Source organism: Macrobrachium rosenbergii, chromosome 41 (assembly GCF_040412425.1).
Source record: "Macrobrachium rosenbergii isolate ZJJX-2024 chromosome 41, ASM4041242v1, whole genome shotgun sequence".
NCBI classification, from domain to species: Eukaryota; Metazoa; Arthropoda; class Malacostraca; order Decapoda; family Palaemonidae; genus Macrobrachium; species Macrobrachium rosenbergii.
Window position 1 is genome coordinate 6,120,679 of NC_089781.1, and position 25,843 is coordinate 6,146,521.

The 25,843-nt window shown below is 41.2% G+C and overlaps 1 protein-coding gene across 2 annotated transcripts in view; it reads right to left on the reverse strand.

Annotated features, from left to right (window-relative positions):
- rempA (intraflagellar transport protein rempA) overlaps positions 1-25,843 on the reverse strand; it is a 77,148-nt gene that overhangs the window by 41,897 nt on the left and 9,408 nt on the right. Inside the window, exons 2-8 of one of the 2 annotated variants that reach the window (XM_067083814.1) lie at positions 23,228-23,321; positions 22,784-22,926; positions 22,361-22,503; positions 21,962-22,137; positions 7,455-7,647; positions 6,032-6,177; positions 3,540-3,638 (exon numbers count right to left, since the gene is read on the reverse strand). In XM_067083814.1, coding sequence (XP_066939915.1) covers positions 3,540-3,638; positions 6,032-6,177; positions 7,455-7,647; positions 21,962-22,137; positions 22,361-22,503; positions 22,784-22,917 — 891 coding nt within the window. In that variant the 5' untranslated portion in view covers positions 22,918-22,926; positions 23,228-23,321. The remainder of the gene's footprint in view (positions 1-3,539; positions 3,639-6,031; positions 6,178-7,454; positions 7,648-21,961; positions 22,138-22,360; positions 22,504-22,783; positions 22,927-23,227; positions 23,322-25,843) is intronic. The other variant, XM_067083813.1, reaches the window with a different exon arrangement.

Sequence of the window (25,843 nt, forward strand, 5' to 3'; positions counted from 1 at the left end):
CAAATAAGTTGGCAGAACAATCCCATTCGCTTGCAAGTAGATGGTATGATACCATCTGTTGGCCGTTACCAGATGATCAAGCTAAAACATGTACATGGTCAAAAGGCATTGCACAGAAGCACTGTTGATGCACTTGCACGTGGGTTGTCACCTTTCTAGAAGTCCACAGTAGTTCTATCAAAGGTGTTCGCTTGACAGAATTAAACGAGACAGAGATCAGAAGGGAATTGGTGCTTCAACGTGGCATGGCAATAGGCCATCCCATTCTCTTCTCAAACTTTCACAGGTCAATGGTCTATTCCTGACACACCATCCTAAGACAACTTCCACACCTCCCCGAGAGACGGACGTGTCGATATACAGCCGCAAATTTGTGCTGTTACGTCCGCAGCCATGTGAACTCGATTTCTCCTAGGAGAGTGAGAACATGAGAGATGACGAGGCACTGAGGAGCGAGGCTGAATGGCCGACAGGACTGAACTAACAGCACGTATGTGCATATCTTCAAGAACGGGGATGTGCAATGGAACATGTTCGTATGAGCTGTAACGACAATCAGAGGAACTCCCAGGAGAGCGTGACCAGGGAGTTCTGGAATGAACGAGGCTAATGTCAAGGATGTGCGAAAGGTGAGGCAACAACGGCCAAGGCTGGAAACACGTCCATGGCTGTGTGGGACCCAGAAGGAAATGGCAGAACTTCCAAAGCCTTCGCTACACGGTATTTCTTATCAGGAGCCTTGTCATCCTTTCTATGAACATGAACAGGGGGATTGGAAGACGACGACACTGCTGTAGATTTCCCAATCGCTGATCTCTGCTTGGAATGAAATACTGATGGACGAGAAGCGGCTGGACATGACACCTCCTCATCAGTGAGACAGCTGCAAGCTGGAGCGGGAAAACCACGGCCATGGTCAGGCGAAGACAGAGAAGAAGAGAGGGAAGACGGTGGAGGAGAAGACGTAGATGGAGACTTGTGACACTTCTTCATAACAAGGGTGAACTTCTCTTGAAAAATAATATGTTGACTCTGTCAACCGCTGCTTTCATGAGACCATCAGAAGACGGATCATAAATAAAAGTCACCACTGCAATAGGGGTCCAAAGCTTTGCAATGGATATGCTGCCGACTGAGTGGGAGAACTACCACCACCACAGAAGGGGTTCCAAAGCTCTGAGAGTGATACACTGCTGACAGATCCGGAATCGTAGGTCTACGAAGAGGTTAACAGGTTAGCCACTGCAGCCTCTGACTCAAAACACTGGTCAGGGTACACCAAAGGCTGATGTGGCATCAATGGCAGTCAGCTGAGGAGATATCACAACTGATGTACTAGGCAGGGGAGGGGGAAGAGCCGCAGGAACGGGAACTGTCATGGCAGCTGACCCAGGCTCACATGAAGTCAAGATGTGGGAAAACAGACCATCCAAGGTTAGTAACCCTGATAGGCCTAGAGAAGCCAAGATACTAGCCATCTATTGCATACTGGATTCTGCTAGGGTAGAACAAGATGGTGGAGCATCCACTTGTAAGGGGGAAGAAGCAACCCCCACAAAATAGCGGGGCAGCATAGTAAAGAAGTCTCCTGACCCCTCTCCAAAAACTTCCATAGGCAAAGTTATAGAAGAGTTGCGGGGAATTCAAACCCACAAACAAAACAACAAACAACACTCACCCTGATCTTCGGTTGCTGGAGATGGATAAATAACAACCACTTCTGTTTGAATGAGTTTAATCCACATTAGGTCAGTGGCGCGACGTTGGGCGCCAAATTAATGTGGCATGAATTCAAACCCACAAACAAAACAACCAACAACACTCACCTGATCTTGGTTGCTGGAGATCGATAAAGGTCGATGTAACAACCACAACCACAAACAACCACAAACACAACAAGGAAATACAAAAAAAAAGAAACAGAACACACACACAAATAAACAGCACACCAACAAGAAAACCAACAACTCCCGGAAAAGCATACGACAAAACTGTCCCACACAAGAACCACTGACCGGCACTAGCTCTGACTAAAGACTCCCTCCAAAACCGAAAAATCCTTCACATATTCCAGACAGACAGACAGCGCCGTAAACAAACTCCAAAAACCGAACCACTCACAACAACAATTACACTCGCTCTCTCTCTCTCTCTCTCACACAAAACGTTGGGAAATGCTAAATACAACAAATTTACTCATCCCTCTATAGAGTGGGAAAGGGTAAAATCTTCTAGAGAAGACGAAGCAACTGGAAAACTTGGCAAGGAGGAGGCAGAACAAGAAGCAGTATGTGACACAGCCATCGAAGGAGGGAACCCCCTCCAAGATGGAGCCTCTGACTTCCTCTTATGCTGCCTCCTCTTGGCAAAGGCCCTCCACTGCTCAGGAGGCCAAGAGCAACATTCAGGGCATGGATTAGTGAAAATACAATCATTAGCTCTACATCAGCTACACGTAGTATGGAGATCAGTCTCAACCAATGCCAAAAAACAGGAGCAAGGATAACCATCAGTGCCAGGGCACTTCCTCTGATGCTTGGAAGGACTGGCTAAAACTGGAAGCTGAGATGATTCTTGGGGTTCCATGATCAAACACAGAAGCACAAAGCACACAAGAATCACCCAAAAGCACAAGCAAACACAAAACACAGGCAAAGAAGAAAAACACTGGCTTTGGAGAGACATGCGTAGCACATCTTCCTATGAGGGCAGTAAAGAAGAAACCGAAGTGTCATCTCTTCGACTCATCTGCGAAGGATGTTGACAGTTGCTACCTAGGCCTATCAGACTACCTCGCTGCCATCAATTCCTTGTTTATTTTCTTTTTACTGGTTTTCCAGCTGGCACTAGAAGAATTATCTATAAGTTAAGACCGCAGGTTTGTTCTGCATACGAACAAACAATATAACAGTGTTTTTTTTACCATAAGAATAAGATGAAGAACTTTAGAATATCTGATAAATATCTACCATTATTTTTACACAAAGCTGTGACTAATCTTTTCAGTGAATCAATTCTCACGCAAAAATTAATAGTAAAACTTGTGCAAATGATAATCTTACTAGCTAACTAACATTTAATTATATTCAACAGCAGATAATTGATTATACTAAAGGTAATGCTAGGTAAGTAATGAAATACTGTTTAAATCCCTAAAATTTTCATCTAAGACACTTTTACTCATAATTTTTTGTGAATACAAAGAAGCTAATGCATCTACATTTTGAAAAACATAGTAACACATTACACAGGACACTTTATTCATTACTGGTAACTTTACAGAACTACATATTTCATAATGAGTCAAAGTTAGGCAATAGCTACATACCATTTCATGGAGAAAAAGTTCACTGTTAACTTAATATTTAAAATATTTATCAAATAAGAATCTTAACATAAAACAGCCAGCTGCAGAATCTACTTTCATTCAAAAACAATTAAGAAAAAGTTATTAGATAAAAATAAATGTAACCCTTTGTACATTAGATATTTCTCTTGCATGCAACTGTAATAGAGTAAGACACTATAACATAACTAACCTGATCTCTATAACTTGCAACCATATGTTGCTCATTTAATATGTACACATCCCGAACTGTATTGACACCCAGCAGGTTTTGTGCTGAACCCCATGCAACCTGTGAGAAAAAGGAAAATTATTGTACGGTATAGTACTTGGATTATCAAAACCAACACAAACTGTGTATTCATCTCACCAATTAGCAGATGAAAATTTACTTCTTTAGATTAAATGTAAGATTTTAGCGACCCATCACTTTGGCAGTCCCAAAACTAACTGAACAAGCACAGACATTTCTGTTTGCAGAAATACCTGGCAACACATCTGAGTATAGCAATAAAGTTACCTCAGAGAGAAAAAAAAGCCAGATTCTTGAAGTTCATTTACATTTTTACATGTTTTAATACATCAGTGTCTAAGGTGTGACAACTGCTTCGAGTTTGTACAGTGCATTCAGTATTACATTAGAAATATGCAAAAACCATTTGGTTACTACTTTGTGCTTCCTCAGTATTGCATATGATACAAAGGGACTATTATTAATTTTCATGTTTATATCTGAATTATCAAAGGTTAAGCTTGTCACAAAATAGCTTAAAACCCACTACAGAACTTTATTTCCCCTTAAAAAAAACTTGGTTGGAGAAAAAAAAAAACTACTTTCATTCCATGACTGCAACCTTATATTTCATCCATTCTAAATATAAGTTAATTATGCAAAAAATGTAAATATGTTCTAAATAATAAATATCTAGTACTAGAAGAGGTTCCTTTTGCTCTTATTGGAGAATTGTTAACGTTTACTCCATTATGTAGTGGTAGAACTGTAATTACATGTTTCTATTGCTCTCATTATTTGTTTCAATGCTTATGCTGGAAGTATCATCTGTTCCTGACTTTGCAGTGTAATTTCTAAAGAGCCTGGACATACTGGATTTAGTGGATTTTTTTTAACTCACAGACTGCAAAAAGTACCTGTTGATGGCATATAGCGACTATATGAATACAGTCTCCGGTGTCCTTCAGGGCACAATATTTATGTGCTTCATTTCCATCTCCTGAATACATACCTGTGGTTACTGAATCTTTCATCAGAGATATAACTGAAATTAAGGCTTTGGGCAATTTATAGGGGATGGAGTTAAAACCATTACAAAACTTCAAAATATGACTTACTACATCTACAACACTGGATAACCCTCTCCCCTTCACCAGATATTTACATTCTGATCACATACATGTATTAACTTTTAAGAAACTACTATTCTATCCTCTGTCAAATGCAAAAAATTAAAATGCTGACTCTTTTAAGATTTTGGGAGGCCAGCATACCCTATGAAAATATTCTTTTACTTTGGCCCATCTTGAATACTGTTCCCATTGGTCTCTAACTCACTTGAATCTTTGTTACAAAAATACTTGGAGCTTCATTATGTTTCTTATCCATCATCCTGGTAAAGTAATTACCCCTAGCATTATTGTTCAATTGGTCCATGCTATACAAAACTTTTCTTAACTCTGATCAACATTTGCATTCACATCTCAGACTATACCACCCACAACATAGTACTAAGTACTGTATTTATTTAATTCTATCAGTCTTGCCTTTTCTTATGTAAGGCTCAGTACCATAAAGTTTTCTAAAAGTTTTAGTACAGCTGTGACAAAATTGTAGAATAACTCCCCTATTTTATGCTGAATCACTGCAACTCCAGAAACTCAAACTTGGTGCAAATGAGTTTTTGAACAGTTTTTGAAGAGTCTCACTTCATAATTTGTGTCAAGTCTCACTTCATAATTTATTTCTTAATTATCTCATTTGTTCTTTGTTATTTATTTTACTCTTTTACCTTTGATCTTTTTCTTTTATAGTTTACTCTTGACATCTCAATTCCTTTTTCTGTACTGGTTTACTTTTCCTTCCTGGGGCCCTTGGCTTTGTAGAATTTTACTTTTCAAAGTAGGGCTGCTGCCTAACTTATAAGAATAATACTGTAATAACATACTGAAATTAAAGATCAAAAAACTCTTTTTTCAGAAATGCATGAAACCTAAGGTTGCTAATGTTAATGATCATTAAGTTTAATTTACTTCTGTAGTGTTAATACCCTTCAAATATCTTTAACTTCCTACAGATCCTTTGTGAAAATCAAATTTCATACAAAAAATTAAAATACGGTACTATAAAAAATTAAATGTCCTACAAAAATTAGTTTGCTACAAAAATCTTCAAAATCAGCAACTGAAAATAAAACTTTGAGTAAAAATTACATATAGTGTTCCATTTGTTTATTGTCTAAAGCTAAAGTAAAAATTACATATAGTGTTCCATTTGTTTATTGTCTAAAGCTATGAGTAAAAACCACATTCACCATTCCCTCAGCTTGCTGTCTAAAGCTATAACACAACACAAAATTCTTTCCCACCAAGGGTCAAACAATTATATTTAGCAAAATGAGAAATGTAATGTAATTGAGACCTAATAGAAAAAGGCAGCAATATCATACATACCTGTTTAACAGCACCTGAAATAACAGCAGGATTTTGCAGTACCCAGTCCTTCTCAGGATCTTTTGTATATTCATCTTCACCCAACTTATGCTCTTCATACTTCCACATAGCTATGCTACCAAGAGTCGTACCAGCACAAAGAATTCCTGTTGAGTATAGAAGAAGTTAGTGATAATTTATTTTGGTGTGCTACTTGCACCAGCGTCAACACAATTAGAAAAAATACTCACTGCAAGACTAAATCTGAAATTAAACACAAAAATTTTGTACTACTAATTGAAAGTTTTTGAATAAGGAAACACATTTTTACTTAACCAGTAAGATGAGATCATCCGAATCAGAATAACTGCCGTACACATCACAGCAGTAACTACATAACTGTATACAGCAATTATTGTACTTGAATAAAATACTGGTAGCTGAAAAGTTAATAAACGTAAACAAGTTTATCTTGTTAATATACAGTACAAAAAATTCTGTAAAATTCAAATGATTAACATAACTTCTATCATAGAAAATGTTATACATTAGTTGTCTTGATGTAACACCACTGGACCTATCAGTCATGGACACATCTGTGCTTTGAGGTATTTCTCTTTAGTCAGTCTGTACTGTAAAGCTACTTTTCATGTTATGATACTGATTTTGGTACTATTTTACAACTCAATAGTTGTAACTTAATGCAGTATTTAAATAAATTTTTCAGTCATTACCATACAAAACATTTGTCTAAAATAGTGTGGTTGCAGTTTTGTAATGAAGCTTATTAAAGAAATATTGGTCATACAGTGTGGTAATATCCTGCGAATGCTCAAACAATCTTAAAACCAATCAGATGTAATGTGGTAAACCACCACCAACCAAGAGTTTGTTAATAACAATTATTATTATTGGTATGTGCAGAGGACATTGTACAATAATGAGAATTTACATAAAAACTAGGGTTTAAGATTGAAATATAAAACTATACTACATGTACAACTGTCCACTCCATTTACTAAAATCTCAGAAACCTTACATCACAAAATATAGGACAAGTTTGTATGGAACAGTAACTCCAATATGGGTACTGTACTAGATAGCGCTACTTTATAAGCTTACATTTGGACATAAATAATCAAACATGACTTTTCATTGCTTCTTTTCATTGTAAATTCTTTTAAAGCAGGTAAAACATCCTATACTTGACTAAAATTTTATAAATCTCTCATAATTAGCTAAACTTAAAACATAAAAATTCAAAATATCATATATTGCCCTATCTACAAAAAATCAATAGAATCTAAAAGCTGGAGATGGAATTGTGTTCTTGTTTTTACAAGTAGATCACACACAATTTTTAAGAGCAAAAGTTACATAATTTTTGTCATCTTTCATTTCTTAACGCTCAACTTTTGTTTATCATCTCCCATCTCTGACTTACTTTTATTTTCCGAATAAGTCAAGCACATGATGTATTCCTGATCACGATAACTTGCTCCATGTAAGGATATAACATAATTGTCACCCGAATCCAAATTCCACAAGCGTACAGAGTTATCTCCAGTGGATACTGCAAGTAACCCAGATCCAGCCCAGGACATCTGAATGTCATTTGTACGGCCACTAAGTTTCACCTTAAGTAAAGGGAAAGACAGAAAATAATTACTTCATAAAATTATCCAACAGATAGTGAGAAAGGACTCCTAATGGACATTACTGTAATATCTTAAACCAAGATTACTGAAAGCACTACACTGATGTTCAAACCCTTATGAGAACTATGAGAAATTAAATTTACATTTGGATGTTCCAGTTATACAGCTTGTCACTTTTCTAAATTCAAAACAGATTATAAACACACTAAGACACATGCAAGGTAAAGAACTTTGGATACCACTATTAGTGGTAATGATTATCAATTGCTGAATTTCACAGTAAAACCACTTTTAACTCACAATTTGCCCTAAATGACAAACAATACATTATGTTTATCCAATTTCCAAACAATAACAAAAGATTCTACCTATGAATTCTAAAGCCTTACTACTGAGATTAATAATGTCATTTTGCAGTTTCAATGTAACACTGAGTCACATGGCCTAACTTGCACAGAACTGAGAGCTGAAAATGAAACAGAAGTAAATAGGTTAAGACAGCCATGTGAGAAGAAACCAAAGAAAACTGATGTAATGTGCCAAGCAGAATAAAATGGTATTTTCATTATAAAATAAGTTTTTAAATATACTTACCTGGTAGTTACATATATATAGCTTTATCCCTTGACCAGAAGTTCGAATCTGGCAGAAATTCAAAATGAATGGCAACCAGTTCTTAGATGGTCAGGTGGCCATACCCTGATCCGCCCTCTCCCAGGTACCTGAAACCATCCCCAATTGTCCTCAGAAATTCCATGCCCCTGTTCTCAGGGGAGGAGGAGGACCTTTTATATATGTAACTACCAGGTAAGTATATTAAAAAACTTACTTTATAATGAAAAATGATATTTTAATGATAAAATAAAGTTTGTTCCTTTACTTAAATGAGATATATATATAGCTGTATTCTCTGTTAGTCCGACAGAATTTCAAAACTTAGACACTGAGGTGGAGATCAGGTAGTTAGAAACGAACCCATTCCAGCCGCTGGGAAATGGGTATCAGCAGAACCATTCCATTTTCTATTCAGATTTTCTAGTGCCACTGTCTGTCTGAGGGGGGTGGGCGGGCACTATGAATATATATATCTGCCAGAAAAAAGTATGAACAAACTTTATTTTATCATTAAAATATCATTTTGTTCATGAAACTTACCTGTCAGATATATATATAGCTGAATACCACCATTGGAGTGGGTACAGACAGAATAGGATTTAAAAAAACACACTACAAGTAGGTGAAAGATATTTTGGTTCTTACCTGTTAGCATAGCTGACTTCGTGATTACTGTCACCCAAGTCCTCTTCTCCAAGTTAACCAGAGTCTCCAGCAAGGGTGTGACCTGGGAGCTGGTGAGTTCTAGATGATCTGTCAACTGGGGTTCTGACCACAGTCTGACAAGACCATATTGACCCTACAATGAGGGGCATGGGAACAAAAACCAACCACCTGACCCAGGGAACCATCCAATCTAAGTTAGGATAACGACAGAACTAAAGCTAACTCTCCATAGGGAAGTCTTCGCCAACAAACAGGCAGTCAGGAGCAACAACCATAAAAACACTATCCAACCATTTTCTATAGGAAGGATGAGTGTCATCCCCTGCCCCCAGGAAAGATCTGCGGAAACGTATGGTCCTATGGCAGCAGTTCTCATTTGTCTTCACATCTCTCAGGTAGTGTGCCTCTTAACACAGAGATCCTATTCGCCGAAAATGTCGGAGTTGTTGTCAAGAATGTTGCTGAAAGTGACATAGGTTTTTCTCAAAAAAAGGGACCACTGAAGTCGCAACCGCTTCTCACCTCGTGAGCATTGACTTTCAGAAGTTTCAAATCAGAGTCTTGACAGGATGAATGGGCTTTAATTTTCACTTATCTCTCTGAAAGAAAGCCAGAGCATTCTTTGACATAGGTAAGTCGGTCTCTTTACGGAACACCATAAACTATCTGAGGGACCTCGAAACTTTCCTTCGTCTTGTCTAAGTAGAGCAGCAGAGTCTCATCCCTAACAGGGCAAAAGCACTCTCTCTGGCTCTTGAATAAGGATTTCAGCCATACCCTTGATGGGAAAACTCTTGGGCCAAGGGTTAGACGGGCTTTCATTTTTGGCTAAAAGGAAGGGCTTAAGGAACAAACGCTGTTATGCCCTTCTTTAAAGCCTATATGCCTACTAAAGGCTTGCAGTTCACTAACCCTCTTTGCCGTTGTAGAGCGCAAGTTACAAAAATAGTCTTCCTAGTAATGTTCCTCAATGACTCAGGCTAAGAGGCTCAAACGAGACTGGACAGTCCAGGAAGTTGAAAACATCCAAATTCCAAGAAGGAGTCCCTTGAGGAAATGGTCCAGGTTTCAAAAGATCTGAAGAGAGCCGTGAAGGTCTCTGTTGTTAGACAGATCCAAGTCTCTATGCCTAAAAACAGATGAAAGCATGCTTCTGAGCCCCAGAAGAGTCGAGACTGCAAGTTTCACATCACTCCTCAGAAATAAGAGGAAGTCTGCTATCTGAAAGCTCAGAGAGGTCAAGGTGGAAGAAATGCCCTTCTTTCTACACCATCTCCTAAAGAGTCCACTTGATTGGTACAAATTGCTGGAAGAGAGTCTTCTCGCCCTGGCAATAGCTTTCGCCACTGGTCTAAAAAAACCTCTCGCTCTGGCCAGCTTCTCGAGCAGTCTGAATGCAGTCAGACACAGAGCGGGAGGTTTTGTGGTACCTCTCAAGTGGGGTTGTCTGAGTAGATCTGTCAACCTCATGGGCAGAATCGGAAATGGAAAGTCTACTAGGAAGGACATGACCTCTCCGACCATTCCTCGAAGGCCAAAATGGAGGAGGAGTCATCCTCGTCCCTTCCGAAGTAGAAGCAAACTTTCTGATGACTTCTCCGATGATTTTGGCGGAGGAAAGCCTTTGTACACGTCCATCCCGACCAATCCCAAAGAAGATTCCACTGAGAGCTCCTGGGTCGAAGAACAGGGGAGCAGTAAAGAGGAAGTCTCTTGTCTTGGAGGTTGCCTAACAGATCTAAAGGGACGTCCCCAGAAGCTTCCACGAGTCCTTGACACACCTCTTGGTGTAGGATCCATTGTCGTGGAGCAGTTGTCGCTGCCAACAGGAGAAGATCCGACGGACGTTCTCTCTCGCCTGCAACAAACCTCGTGAGAGATCGTAATATTTCAGGAGAGGAGCCTGTGCCCACAGAAGAAGAATGTCCTTTGCTAAGGAGAACAGGGACTACAAGGAGTGAGTTCCCCCTGTTTCTTGAGGTATGAAAGGGCCGTGGTGTTGTCCGAGTTGATCTGGACAACTGCGGTTCGAGAGCGCTCCCGAAGAGAAAAGAAGGGCCAAGGAGAATCGCCCCCAATTCTTTGGGTTTATGTGCCAGGACACCTGTTCCCCTCTCCAGGTGCCCTTGAGGACTTGATCCCCAGTGTTGCTCCCCACCCGAAATGGAGCTCTTTGATAAACAACACCAGTCAAGGGTTCTGAAGTTGAAGAGAAAGGCCTTCTACCAGGATCAACTTGAAGGATCTGAGCCACCAGGAGGAAGGTGATTCTTTACCTTTGGCGAGATACTCAGAGAAACAGATTCTCCTTGTCGTGCCAGTTCTCTGCAAGGGAATTGAAGTCGGTCTGAGGTGCAGTCTCCCCAGGAAACAAGTCCTCCAGTGATGAAATGGTCCCCAGCAGACTCATCCATTCCCTCACGAGCATGTTTCTTTCCTCAGGAAGAAGATGAGAAACACTTTTTAAATCACTGAAGTTGTCTTTCTTGAGCCTGGGAAATGCTCGAAAAGCCACTGAATCCATCTGAATCCCCAGATAACCGATGGACTGAGTCGGGTCAGATGGGACTTTTCGAATTCTCCTCCAAGTCAGGGAGTTTGGAAGAGGTCAAAGTCGATGTGAAGATCCTCCAGACACCTTGTCATTGACAGGCTGGGGACAATGAGCCAATCGTCCAAATAAAGGGAGATTCTTATTCCTCCAAGATGAAGCCATCTTGCAACATTCCTCATCAAGATCGTGAAAACCATAGGAGCTGTGCTGAGCCACAGGCAAAGGGCCCTGAACTGTGAATACCTGTCCCGCAGGACAAACTCAGGTATTTCCTGATATAGAGGATGTATAGGGACGTGAAAATCTAGGCGTCCTGGAGAGAGAAACCATCCAGTCGCCTGGTCTTAAGGCTCCCATGACCAACTGGGACGTCTGTCCATTCCAACTTTTCCTTCATAAACGAAATGGTTCAATTCCAGTTCACGTCCAGAACTGGTCTCCATTCCCCTGACTGCTTCGGAACCAGAAACAGCCTGTTGTCCCCCGGGATTGTAAACAGAGACTTGATCCACAGCTCTCTTCTTACGAGCATTTGACCTAACACAGGTTGAAAGAAGGTGTTGTTTCTCCTGATGATAGGATTAAGAAAAACCAAAGCCAAAATCAAAAACAGTCCACTGAGGAATGGGATCTTGTATCCCAATGACTTGAGGGACCAGCTGTCAGTCCCCTCTCTCTCAGGCTTTTGAAAAATGAAAGGAGCCAGAAGGTGTCTGAACAACAGAGTCATTTCTTGAACCCCTGAGAAAATCTTGAATGAAAACCTCTTGAGGGACCTCTGCCTCGAAAGGACGATCTAGAGGAAGATCTTCCACCTGTCAAAAGGGCTTCTGAATCTTGGAATTTCTGTCCAAGGGAAGAAGTCGAAGAGACTGCAGGAAGTATATAGACTGGGCCAGGAGGTCCTGAGTTGCCTTCTCAAAATTAAAATGTGGAGGCTATAAAAATTAAATGACTACAAGGGTTAGGGACAAAGATGGCAAAATCAGCAACAAAATCTGCCTTTGAGTAGGAAAAATTACATATAGTGAGTTGTTAATTGGCTTTATTGTTTAAAGCCCTAAAGTAAGAAATGGGCAGCCAGTTCTTCGAGCCATTTGTTTATTGTCCATACAGGATAAACACTAAACAAGTCTTCCCCAGGCTAATGGAGTCAAAGCTATAGCCTGCAAATCCAAGACTCCCAGGCACCAGTCAAAAAGTTAAAACTTTTAGCAGGACCTGAAAAGGCCTTTCAGATGGTGATCAATCTCAGATAAAGACCAGGACACCTTAGCTGAAGAAACAGCACCTCTGGAGCGTCCACAAGGCTGGCAAAGTCCCCCTTGGGAAGAGGAAGGAACTATTCAACCAACCTCTTCTCCTGTCTCATACCAAATAGCTATGCTTTTCCACTCAATCTTGATGGAGGTAGAGTATAGAAGAAGTTAGTCTTAACTTAGCCTTCCTGGAGTCCATCCACTCTTGAACCAATTAGAAAAAGGCCCACTGCAAGACTAAATCTGAGCCATCTTCACAAAACCAGAAGACTTTTGTGTTTTGAATAAGGAAAGCATTTGCGAGGGGAACCAGTAAGAGGGTTGAATCTTGTCCCCAAACAAGTCTTTCAGCAGCCATTAAGACAGTAGTCTGCATAACTGAACAGCAGAAGATTGTCTGATCCTAAACTGCAGGTAGCTGAAAAGTTAATAAACGTAAACAAGTTTATCTTCTTAATATACAGTACAAAAGGGGCTGAGAAAATTCAAATGAAGGACGGGTCCTTGCATCACCAAAATGTAAGGGATTAGTTGTCTTGATGTAACACCACTGGAGAGGAGTCAAAAAGTCATCTGTGCTTTGAAGAATCAAAATGTCAGTCTGTACTGTAAAGCGGGAGTTCCCCATGTTATGATACTGATTTTGGTAGCTTTTTACAACTCAATAGTTGTAAGTCCTGGTATTTAAATAAAGCGAGGGAGCAGTCATGCCATACAAAACATTTGCAAGAAATAGTGTGGTTGCAGTTTTGTAATGAAGCTTATTAAAGAAATAGGGCGTTTGTCATACAGTGTGGTAATATCATGACGAATGCTCAAACAATCTTAAAAACCAATCAAGGGTAATGTCCTAAACCACCACCAAGCAAGAGTTTGTTAATAACAATTATTATTATTGGTAGCGCCATTTGCAGCATGGACATTGTACAATAATGAGAATTTACATAAAAACAAGAGGGTTTAAGATTGAAATATAAACTATACAAGCATGTACAACTGTCCAGCTCCATTTACTAAAATCTCAGAAACCCTACATCACAAAATATAAACAAGTTTGATGGCAACAGGACTTCAATATGGGTACTGTACTAGATAGCGCTACTTTATGTTTACATTTGGACATAAATAATCAAACATGACTTTTCATTGCGGCTTTTCATTGTAAATTCTTTTAAAGCAGGTAAAACATCCTATACTTGACTAAAATTTTATAAATCTCTCATAATTAGCTAAACTTAAAACATAAAATTCAAAATATCAGAGAAGATATTGCCCTATCTACAAAAAATCAATAGAATCTAAAAGAAGAAGATGGAATTGTGTCCTTGACTTTTTACAAGTAGATCAGCAACACCTTTTTTAAGAGCAAAAGTTACATAATTTTTTGTCATCTTTCATTTCTTAACTGCTCAACTTTTGTTTATCATCTCCCATCTCTGACTTACTTTTATTTTCCGAATAAGGGCACATGATGTATTCCTGATCGATAACTTCTCCAAAGGGGATATAACATAATTTCCATTCCGAATCCAAATCGGGGAAGAGAAGCAATCACAGAGTTATCTCCAGTGGATACTGCAAGCAGCCTGATCCAGCCCAGGACATCTGAATGTCATTTGTAGATCGGCCACTAAGTTTCACCTAAGTAAAGGGAAAGACAGAAAATAATTACTTCTGAGTAAAATTATCCAACAGATAGTGAGAAAGGACTAGAGGCGTTAATGGACATTACTGTAATATCTCCAAACCAAGATTACGAAACACTATCACTGATGTTCAAGCACTTTGAAGAACTATGAGAAATTAAATTTACATTTGGATGTTCCAGTTATACAGCTTGTCATCTTTTCTAAATTCAACCCCAGGATTAGGGGCAACAGACCATGCAAGGTAAAGAACTTTGGATACCACTATTAGTGGTAAGGTGATTACACACCCTGACTGAATTTGGAGGAGTAAAACCACTTTTAACTCCTATTTCGCCTAAATGACAAACAATACATTATGTTTAGTCCAATTTCCAAACAATCAACAAAAGATTCTACACTCCTTGCATCGGTCATTCAACAAACAAACATGATTAATAATGTCATTTTGCAGTTTCAGTGTAACACTGAGTCACATGGCCTAACTTTACAGTCTGAGAGCTGCAAAATGAAACAGAAGAACTAGATTAAGACAGCTTATGTGAGAAAAACCAAAGAAAACCAAAACAATGCCACAGCAGAATAAAATGGTATTTTCATTATAAAATAAGTTTTAAAATACTTACCTGGTAGTTACATATATATAGTTTTATCCGAAATCCGAAGACGGAGGTACTGAAACAAGTGTTGAAAGTTCGATAGAGAAAATCTGAATAGAAAATGGTCAGGTGGCCATACCTGATGCCCCTCTACCAGGTACCTGGAACCATCCCCAATTGTCCTCAGAAATTCCATGCCCTGTTCTCAGAGGGGAGGAGGGAGGGAAGTTTTAAATATGTAACTAAGGTAAGATTACAAAAACTTACAGGTTTATAATGAAAAATACCATTTTTAAATATCTAACTTCCCTGGTAGTTACATATATATAGCTGATTGACACCACTGGTGGTGGGTTAGAGAACCGCAACACCGTTGGGAATTCATATAATTACTAAACACTATATATTAGCTGTAACCATACTCTGGTTCCTACCTGATAAGGAAGCTGGCTTCATAGTTATCCTGCCTCATTCGCCTGCATTCCTTGAGAGACCCAGCGATCCACCCAGGGGGCTGTAGAAAGTCTCTATGGGGCTGTCACACGGTCCTCGACCTTAATATGACTAGACCACCACCCTTGCTATCCTGGCATAGCCATGGACAAAGAGCTGACCACCTGACCCACTAACACCACTAAAAACACACTCCATAAAACCTAACTTAGACTTGCAACCCCAGACTGTGGAAGGTTGCAACAACCTTCACAGACAACCTGAGTTCAAATCAAGAAAAAGCAAGGGTATAATAAAAATAAGGTTATAGGTTAGAGGCAGTAGTACCTTCTCCAACTACGGCGCCGGAGGCAACGTACAGACCCAGGGAACAGCAATCCTCATATTGGGTCTGTACTTCTTTTAGGTAACAATCTGCGAAGATAGACTTGCTTCGCCAGAATGTCGCTTCCAAAATTGATTTCATAGACTTGTTGTGTCTATAAGCCATCGAAGTCGCCACAGCTCTTACTTCGTGCGCTTTGACTTTGAGGATTGGGAAGCTTTTCTCGTCACAGTCTTGGTGAGCTTCCCTTATTAAATCCTTGATAAAGAATGCCAGTGCATTCTTTGATAAGGGCAACGAAGGTTTCTTCACCGAGCACCAGAGGTTGTCTGTCTGACCTCTCATGTTTCTGGTCCTCTGTAGATAAAATTTTAGGATGCTAACTGGACAAAGGCCTCTCTCTTTTTCCTGTCCTACTAAATGCGACAGCCCTGGTATGGTAAAGGATCTGGGCCATGGTTGAGAAGGGTTCTCGTTTTTAGCGAGAAAACCAAGTTGTAGCGAGCAGACTGCATTCTCCCCATTGAAGCCTACCTTCTTGCTAAAGGCTTGTAATTCTCCTACCCTCCTGGCTGTAGCCAACGCAACCAGGAATAGGGTCTTCTTAGTGAGATCCTTCCATGAAGCCTTGTCGAGAGGTTCAAACCTGCTCGAGGTTAAAAACTTCAGGACTACGTCCAAATTCCAAGAGGGGGTCAGGTTGTCCTTCCTCTTAACTGTCTCAAAAGACCTTATGAGATCCGTGAGGTCCTTGTCTCCTGACACATCAATATTTCTGTGATGGAAGACGGAAGCTAGCATGCTGCGGTATCCCTTGATGGTTGATGCTGCTAGTTTTTCTTGGGTTTTTAAATGCAACAGAAAATCTGCCAGTTGAGTTAGAGAGGTACTGGAAGAGGAAATGTTATTAATTCTGCACCATTCCCTGAATACGTCCCACTTTGACTGGTACACCTTGAGTGTGGACGTCCTCCTCGCTCTCGCGATGGCTCTTGCAGCTTCCCTTGAAAAGCCCTTCGCTCTTGCCAGTTTTTCGATAGTCGAAAGGCAGTTAGGTTGAGAGCGAGGAGATTTTGATGGTATCTCTCTATATGTGGCTGTCTGAGTAGATCGTTCCGACAAGGTAACGATCTGGGGTGTCTACTAGCCACTCCATCACTTCTGTGATCCAAGGTCTCATGGGCCAAAATGGAGCTATCAGGGTCATGCGGCGTCGTTCGACTCCTGAACTTCTTCATGACTCTGTCTAGGATCCTGAATGGGGAAAAGCGCACGTGTCTAGTCCTTCCCAATCCATAAGGAAGGCGTCCACTGCCACTGCTTCCTGGTCTGGGACTGGAGAGCAGTAGACTGGTAACCTCTTTGTTCTCTGTGTCGCAAAGAGGTCTACTGACGGTTCTCCCCACAGATTCCAAAGCCTGTTGCACACCCCGCGATGTAGGGTCCATTCTGTCGTGAGAACCTGTCTTCCTCTGCTGAGAAGATCCGCTCTGACGTTCTTCTCTCCCTCTACGAAGCGGGTTATCAGAGTTATGTTGTTCGCTTCTGCCCACAGCAGAAGATCTTTTGCTGCCTCGTAAAGGGAATCCGAACGAGTGCCACCCTGTTTCCTGATGTAGGCCAACGCTGTGGTGTTGTCTGCGTTGACCTGTACTATCTTGTTCTGGACCTTCTCCTGGAAGTGCACTAGCGCTAGATGAATGGCCACCAGTTCCTTGACATTTATATGCCATTTCTTCTGATGGTTTTCCCATAGACCCGAGATCTCGCCCATCCCCAGCGTTGCACCCCATCCCACGTCCGATGCGTCTGAATACAACACTAGGTCGGGGTTCTTCTGTTGAAGTTCGAGGCCTTCTTGTAGTTTGTTGGGGTTGTCCCACCAACTCAATTGATTTCTGATTCCCAGAGGGATCGGAATCCACATCTCTAGGTCTTGGCCTCTTTTCCAATAACTTGACAGATGGAACTGAAGTGGACGTAGATGTAGTCTTCCCAGAGAGACGAATTGTTCGATCGAGGAGAGGGTACCCAGCAGACTCATCCACTCCCTCGCCGAGCAGGTCCATCTCCCTAGAAAGAGCTTCACCTTTCCTAAGCAATCCAGAATGCGTTTCAGGGCTGGAAAAGCCCGAAAAACCACTGACTGAATCCTCATCCCCAGGTAGATGATGTCTTGTGAAGGCGTCAGCTGCGATTTGGCTAGATTTACTACCAGTCCTAGCTGTTGCATCATATTCATTGTCACTTGTAGATCCTCCAGACACTTTGCTTGCAATCTGGCTCTGATTAGCCCATCGTCCAGGTACATCGATATTCGTATCCCTTTTAGATGTAACCAGCGAGCTACATTCGATGCCACTCGTGTGAAAACATAAGGAGCCGAGCTTAGTCCAAAACAAAGTGCTCTGAACTGATAAGTTGTCCCGAGATGCACAAACCTCAGATATTTTCTGTAGTTCGGGTGAATTGGTACGTGAAAATACGCGTCCTGCAGGTCTATCGATACCATCCAGTCTTCTTGTCTGGTGCCTGCTAGGACTGACGCAGATGTCTCCATAGCAAACTTGACTTTGCTTACATACTTGTTCAGTGGACTTACGTCCAGAACTGGTCTCCAACCCCCCGAGTTTTTGGGTACCAGAAAAAGTCTGTTGTAAAATCCCTCTGATGAGAGGTCCTTTACCTCTTCTATTGCTGCTTTTGATAGCATCTGGGTTACCTGTTCTTGAAGAGCTGCTGCTTTGCTCCCCGAGTATGTAGCTGTCAACTCTAACGGTTCTGGTGAAAGAGGAGGCTTCCTTAGGAAGGGGATCTTGTATCCTTCCTTCAGTACTTTGACTGTCCAGTCGTCCGCTCCCCTTTGGCTCCACTCTTGCCAGAAGTGGGATAACCTGGCTCCCACTTGTGTCTGGAGGTTGTTGTGTTCACTTCTTGGGTTTCGGTTGCTGCTTGGGTTTCTTATGAGGTTGTCCTCCAGCAGTCATTCTCTGACTTCCTCTCGAAAGGGCTCTCCTACGAAAGGGCTGACGCGTAGGAGGCGCTTCCTTCTCCTTCCTGGCTAAAAAGTTTGCCGGAAGAACTTTCCTAGCAGTCCTTGTGATCAGATCTTGCGTTGATTGTTGCGCAAGGGCTGCTGATAAGTCCTTAACCAGCTCTGAAGGGAAGAGCTGTTTGGTTAAGGGAGCATACAAGAGCTCTGATCTCTGAGCGAGAGTCACTCCTGACGTCAGGAACAAACACAGCATAGCTCTTTTCTTAATAACACCTGCTGTGAAAAGGGCAGAGAGTTCGACCGTCCCGTCCCTCACAGCTTTATCGAGACAGGCAATAAGGTGCATTTGCGTGTCGTTCTTCTCATCTGTAACATCTACGAGAGCTGCGAGAGTCAGGTCCATCAAGCTGAAGACTTCAATAGTCCTGAAGACGCCTTTCAGCAAGTGGTCCAATTCCGAAGTGGACCACAGAACCTTGGCCTTTGTCATGGCTGTTCTACGCGAAGAGTCTACAAGTCTGGAGAAGTCCCCTTGGGAGGAGGCAGGAACTCCCAAGCCGAGAGCCTCCTCAGTCTCGTACCACACGCTGGATCTAGAAGCCAATCTCGTCGGGGGAAAGGAAAAGGTTGTCCTTCCCTGTTCTTTCTTCTTTAAAATCCAATCATTCAGTGTCGAAAAAGCTCTCTTCACTGATCTGGCTAACACTGTCTTCTTGAAGGAAGAAGACTTCTGGGGTCTACCCATCATAAATTGCGAGGGCAGACTCCGAGGTACGGCCTGTTGGAAATCGTTGGGAAATAAGTCCGCCAATAGCGTAAGAAGTCTTTTCAGATCTGCAGCATGAAGAGTTTCTTGCGTCTCCTCCTCCGAGATCTCTTCCAAAGGATTCGCTATTTCCGATGTCGAACGAGTGGGGGAATCGTGTGTATCGTCCTGCTTGCGTGCGTCACGCATGCGTTCAACTTGCTGCGAGGGAGCGTCACGATCCTTGTCACCTCCCCCACGCAGCGTGCGGCTTGTTGTGAGGAAGCATCTATGAGCGCTGCAACTTGCAGCGAGTCCGCGTCTTGCTGGCTGTTAGCGTCTTGCTGTCCTAACTCCTGCCTTATCCTCTTCTTGGGTCTGTTGACGTCCTTAGGTTCCTTCCTGTGTGGTTCTTCTCTTAGCCCTTGCGACTTGTAAGCGTTAAAAAGAGACGCAAGGGACTGCTGAACTTCTGACAAGAACTTTACTTATGGTGCCACTTGCTGCTGGGAAACAACTGGAGATGGCACTGCACGAACTTCTACAATTTGGGAGACTCTTGCTGGGATCTTCTGATGATGAGGTGGTGACACCGCTTGCGACACGTCCCATTCTGGGGGCGGGGGAGAAGCGTGAACTGACGTAATGTACACGTCTTCTTCCTCCGACGAGTTATGCGTCTTACGCCTCTGTTTAGGCGCGGACACGCCATCTTCTTCCGACAGGAATCTCTCCGGAGAGCTCCATTTGCTGCAAGAGGGTTGTTGGAGCAGGAAGGGGGACCTGCGTCTCTTGATAGGTCTTGATTCTTGAGATTGACGCCAACCACGTCTGGGTCTTGCGTCATCCGAGGATGACGAACATGTCCTCATCTCGCCTTTCCTGCGGCGAGGGGGAGCATCCTGGGATGCGTCAACAGGATCGCTCGAGGGGACGTCCGCTCGTTGTTCAACGTCTCTCACCTCCCTTAGACTGTCGGCGTTCCTTCTCCCAGGGGTTGGGGAGCATGGAAGAGGTCTAAGGCTAGGAGCGTGACAGACACGAACGGACGCACCCTCCACTGCACTAACACTGTCACCGAGCTTCTGTTGCAAACTATGCACTGCCCCCCACATCACTTCCCTATCCGAAGTAAGGGATTGCACTGAAACTCCTAAGGCAGAAACAGCAGCCATAATATCCTTCAAAGACGGCTTACTTACCTCCGACTCCGCAGGAGGATCGGGTACTACTACCTTAGGGCTAGGATCAGGAATATTAGTATCAGACAAGTTAGAAAGGACTTGACTATCAGAAGACCTAGCTGACAGAACACTAGAAGATCTAGCTCTCCTAATTCTGTCCTTTTCCAATCGCCTCACATAGCGATCATACTCTCTCCACTCTCTCTCAGACAAACTTTCACACTCCTTACATCTATCATCAAATGCACACACATGACCTCTGCATTTCTTACATACTGTGTGGGGATCAAGAGCAGCCTTTGGAAGCCGGGTCTTGCATCCCCTCACACACATTCTGACAACAGAGTCAGCCATCTTGAGAATCCAAAAAGCAAGTTCAAATAAAACTGTCCAAGTCGGAAACCGACAAAATTTAGTTTATCAGTGTGAAAAAGAAATCCAGGAAAATCCAACATCAGCGAAAGCCATCAACGAAAACGAAACCAAGTAATGGGTACTTCACCAATTGTAGACAAAGCAAACCAATAGTAGAGCGAATTTCCAACATGTTGCTAGAACGACGGCAGGGAATTTCTGAGGACAATTGGGAATGATTCCAGGTACCTGGTAGAGGGCGCACAGGTATGGCAACCTGACCATCTATCGGCGATTGCCGCGAATTTTGAATTTCTGCCGTGCGCGTGACGAATCGGCGGGATAAAGCTATATATATGTAACTACCAGGGAAGTTAGATATTTAAAAATGTAGCTAAAGCCAATGGGAAGTTGCTATGGACTTTTAATATGTTTTATATGAGCTGTGCAAGAAATACAGCAAGTCAGACCCCTACAGTATTCACCACTGAGGAGAGAGAGAGAGAGAGAGAGAGAGAGAGAGAGAGAGAGAGAGAGAGAGAGAGAGAGAGAGAGAGAGAGAGAGAGAGAGAGAGAGAGAGAGAGAGAGAGAGAGAGAGAGAGAATGGTACTTCATGATGAACTACGTCATTAGCAAAAAATCTAAAAATTAGCAGTTTGTGGGCAAGGGAAAGGTTGCTTAGCTTCAAACTATAATAAGACCAAATCTCTAATGACACAAAACAACACAAGCTTTGAAACAAAGATGATTTACTTTCCCTTGTATTTAAGTGGGTAATATGTGTATTTGTTTATTTCTTAAAAATCTGATTTTCACACTTAACAGGAATCACAATACTATACAGTAATCTTACAAATAACTAATTTTGGGGAAAATAAAACCTGAAAGCATATTTACCTTGTTGATTTCTGTGACAGCTCCATCTGGAGCCACAGAGAACTGTCCCAAAACCATCCCCTCTGTTATGACTACTAATAAATTTCTAGCATCATGATGCAACAATTTTTTAATGCCTCCATCCGCTTGAAGCACCTCAACACAGTTTCCTGAGTCACTTACATGATAAAGGATACCTGTAAAAATTAAATATACAGGATAATTTTTGAAAGATACACTACTGTGTTGGGTAGTGATAAACAATAAAAGCCTACAAGTACCCATAGCTATTTCTTGCTACTGTACTGTGCTGTATTCAACTTAGCAACAGGCTGAAAGGCACCAAATATTATTGACAATGGGTATTTACCTAATGAATGAAAAATTCTGAAGAATTCATTCTTACTTTCTTATACTTACCAGATGATGAACCAAGAAAAAATGTTAAAGTGTCAGAACCACTGGAAGCTTCTCCAAGACGTCTGTGCCCTGTCCTTGGCCTCCATGAACTAAATATATCTAAAGCTCTTTCATCCCCACTAACAGCAGCACGAGCAAGACCACTGAAATATCCAGGAGAAGCAATTAAAACTCATCTCATTCAATTTTACAATAAAAGTTGCAATAAGCAATACTGCCTGTATTTAGATTAGATGAACAAATCAACAACTGACTGAAAAATATTTCTGATATCAAGTATACCACCTAAGAGTGCAGTGTCCATAATTTCTATGATTTTCAACTTTACATCAGTTAACATTAAAAGACAGAAACATTGTATTAAAAAACAAGAGAAATAATGCAAAAACTCTTCAAGAAATGTTTGAGATGAATGATCCTTACCTGATATCTAAAGTGGGTTGGTTTTTATCATTATTAGGGTTAACTCTGAAGACGATTTGCGAAAGCGGATCTTTAAGCTCATGTGTGAATACAGTCTGAAGATGACCTGCATTATCCACTCGCCAGCCAACCATCGAACCTGACTGGGAAAGATAACAAGGTGTGACTAAGACTGACTCAAATTTGATATTTTATCTACCCAAATTGAAACTTTCCTTTAAAATTTACTGTAAAATAAGAATTAAAGACAACTCATATAATAAGTAATGAAGCATTAATAAAACATACGGAACCATAATCCAGTAATTTTCATTCAACAACCAAAAAATTAATTAAAGGCAATTAAATCAAAATAATGTGAATATAATAGAAATAATTAGAACTAATACCATTTTTTCATGAAACAAAACTAATTTTTCCTTATAACCTCATGTATATACCTACATTTCAGGTCTTCAAATGTCCCACCCTCCTCCTAACACTACTGTCTTTTGTCTGACAGACAGTAGTAGTAATAGCAGCACAGCACAAGTACCACCTACAGAACAAAATACAGAATTTAGGTCAAAGGCCAGGCGCTGGGACCTATGAGGTCATTCAGCGCTGAAACAGAAATTGACAGTAAAAAAGGTTTGAAAGGTGTAACAGGAGGAAAACCTCACAGTTGCACTTAGTCAATTATTAGTTGAGGGTGGAAATTAAAATGGAAGAAAGATAATATGACCGGAGGTACAGTAAAAGGAATGAAAAGGGTTGCAGCTAGGGGCTCAAGGGATGCTGCAAAGAACCTTAAGCAATGTCTACAGTGCACTGTATCAGCTGCACTGATGGCACTAACCCCCTACAGGGAGTCCCACCTAGAGCCTCAGGTACTATTCAACTACCTCCTTAACTTCATGAGTAGTCTGGAAGTGAGGCTGCAAGTTCAGCATGGCTAGGGGGATAAAACTTATTATGAGTGACTGTTCTTAGATGAAAAAACTATTACTGTTTCATAAAGAACTAATTTTATTTCTTTACACCATCACTGTAAGCTTGAATCATAATTTAGCTGGGAGAACAAGCTGCAAAATATCCCTGAGTGATGACTGAGACCTACAGATCCAGAATAGCACTTCCAGATAGGTACAGATTAAGGATTAAGGCTTTGGTAACTCAAGAGCATCCCTGTATTTACAGGGCAAACACTTTAGTGTAAAGCTAGGTGCTTGTACAGTATATTACCACTGTACTCACAACTCAAGTTGCTCTAAAAGGTTGCCCAAGTGCCGAGTTTCTCGAGTACTAACAAATTTTCCTATTTGAATAACCTGTACTAGACCCATAAAATACAAAGATAAAAGCATTTTAACTCAAATCTAACAAGACTAACATGTAAAAATCATACAAAAAACTTAGATAAAAAAATTAAATAAACATTTATTCTCACTTTACCTGTACCTAGGAAAATTTATGTCAGGAAAATTAATGGCATATTTGGAAGGTGGTGAGGAAAGTGAAGAGGAGAAGAGATGTTATTAGTTTTGAGGAGAGTTAAAAAATAGTAGGTAACTGTGCTTCTGGGTTTCCCTTTTCTGTCACTTCCTAATACCTTCTTCCAGATATTCAGTGGTTTCTGTCTTAATGAAAACCTATCCAATGATGTTTTGTTTATTTCTGCATTTTAAAATATACCTAAAGTGAGACACAGCAGTCATTCAGCAGGTTTATAACTGCTAAAGCTTTACCAGAGTGATATTCTTCTAAAAAACTTTGCAATTCCTTCCCCCCCCAAACTTTATCCATACATTTCTCTTATAAGGGAACTAAGAACAACCTCCTTTCCCTCCTCATCCTTAATAGCTGTCCATAGCTGCCCAATCTCAAGGTACTGCAGTTCTTCTGTGGTAAGCTCTGCTTTGTGCTCCTCACATCATTATAGACTTCCAAGCCCATGGACTTAACCATACACAAAATATCCTCCACAATGGGCTCAGCCTCAAAACCCTCAAAGTCACTTTCCGATACAGCATCTTGCTACAATTTCCCTGTATGAGATATCACCCAAGCTTTGTTTCTATGTGCAATGAGGATGTTGATGTGGGTCTTCCAAATTTTCTTGGGTAACTAGAACACCTCTAGAATAGTGCTTTGGTGTAGGGTTTCTAGATATTAGAGACGACCTGCTGGTCCATGAGCTTGATGTTTTAGGGCATGAACTGTGCTGTTAAGAAGTTAAACCATTCCAGCAACTCAGCCACCAAGCCTGGAAAATGAGCAGGAACACTATCCGGCACAAAAAGGGCCTTCAGTAGCACCTGTTTTTCCTCAAAATATTTCTTAACAGTAAGACCAACCACTTCATCCATTAACTCAATAAAAAAAAAATGCCTGTTTACCCAAACTTCACTATTGTCCGTCCACATCACCTTTTATTTAATATTCATAATATTAGTTTTCGTAAAAACACACGAGTCCTTTGAGCAGTTGACAAGATAGGTATCCATTTTAAATCCCTACTTGCATTTCCCACAGAAAAAAAGAGAGAGAGTCTATCCTTCGCTGGCCTGAATTGGCAGTGACTTCTCCTCTTAAATGATATACAGTAGGTCCTATTTGGCATTCTGTTCAAGAACAATCCCGCCTCATCAAAACGGAACACTTGTTGGGATACAAAACCCTCAGTCTTTACATAGTCCTTACACTTCAACATATTTCTCAGCAGAATCTTGTCAGAACAGGCAACTTTTCCATGCCTCACCATACTGCGTACACTATTTCTCCTCTTGAAATTTCACAAACAACCCATGACTGCTGTATCAGCACTCACTCCAACTGTGCTGGGCAATATACTAGCATCATGCAACTGACACTTTTGCAAACAGATCCACCAATGGCATATCCAGTGATGCCTAAAAGCCTTGCAGATTTCCAGATGCAACAACCATCCTAACAGCAGATCTGCTTACCCTCAGCCCAGAGTGTCTGCTACCACATTGTGCCTTTCTGGAACCAACCTTGGCACTATCTCAACATAACATCTCAGATTTTGTGGGTAGTCGGGGGTTCCGTACCTGGTCG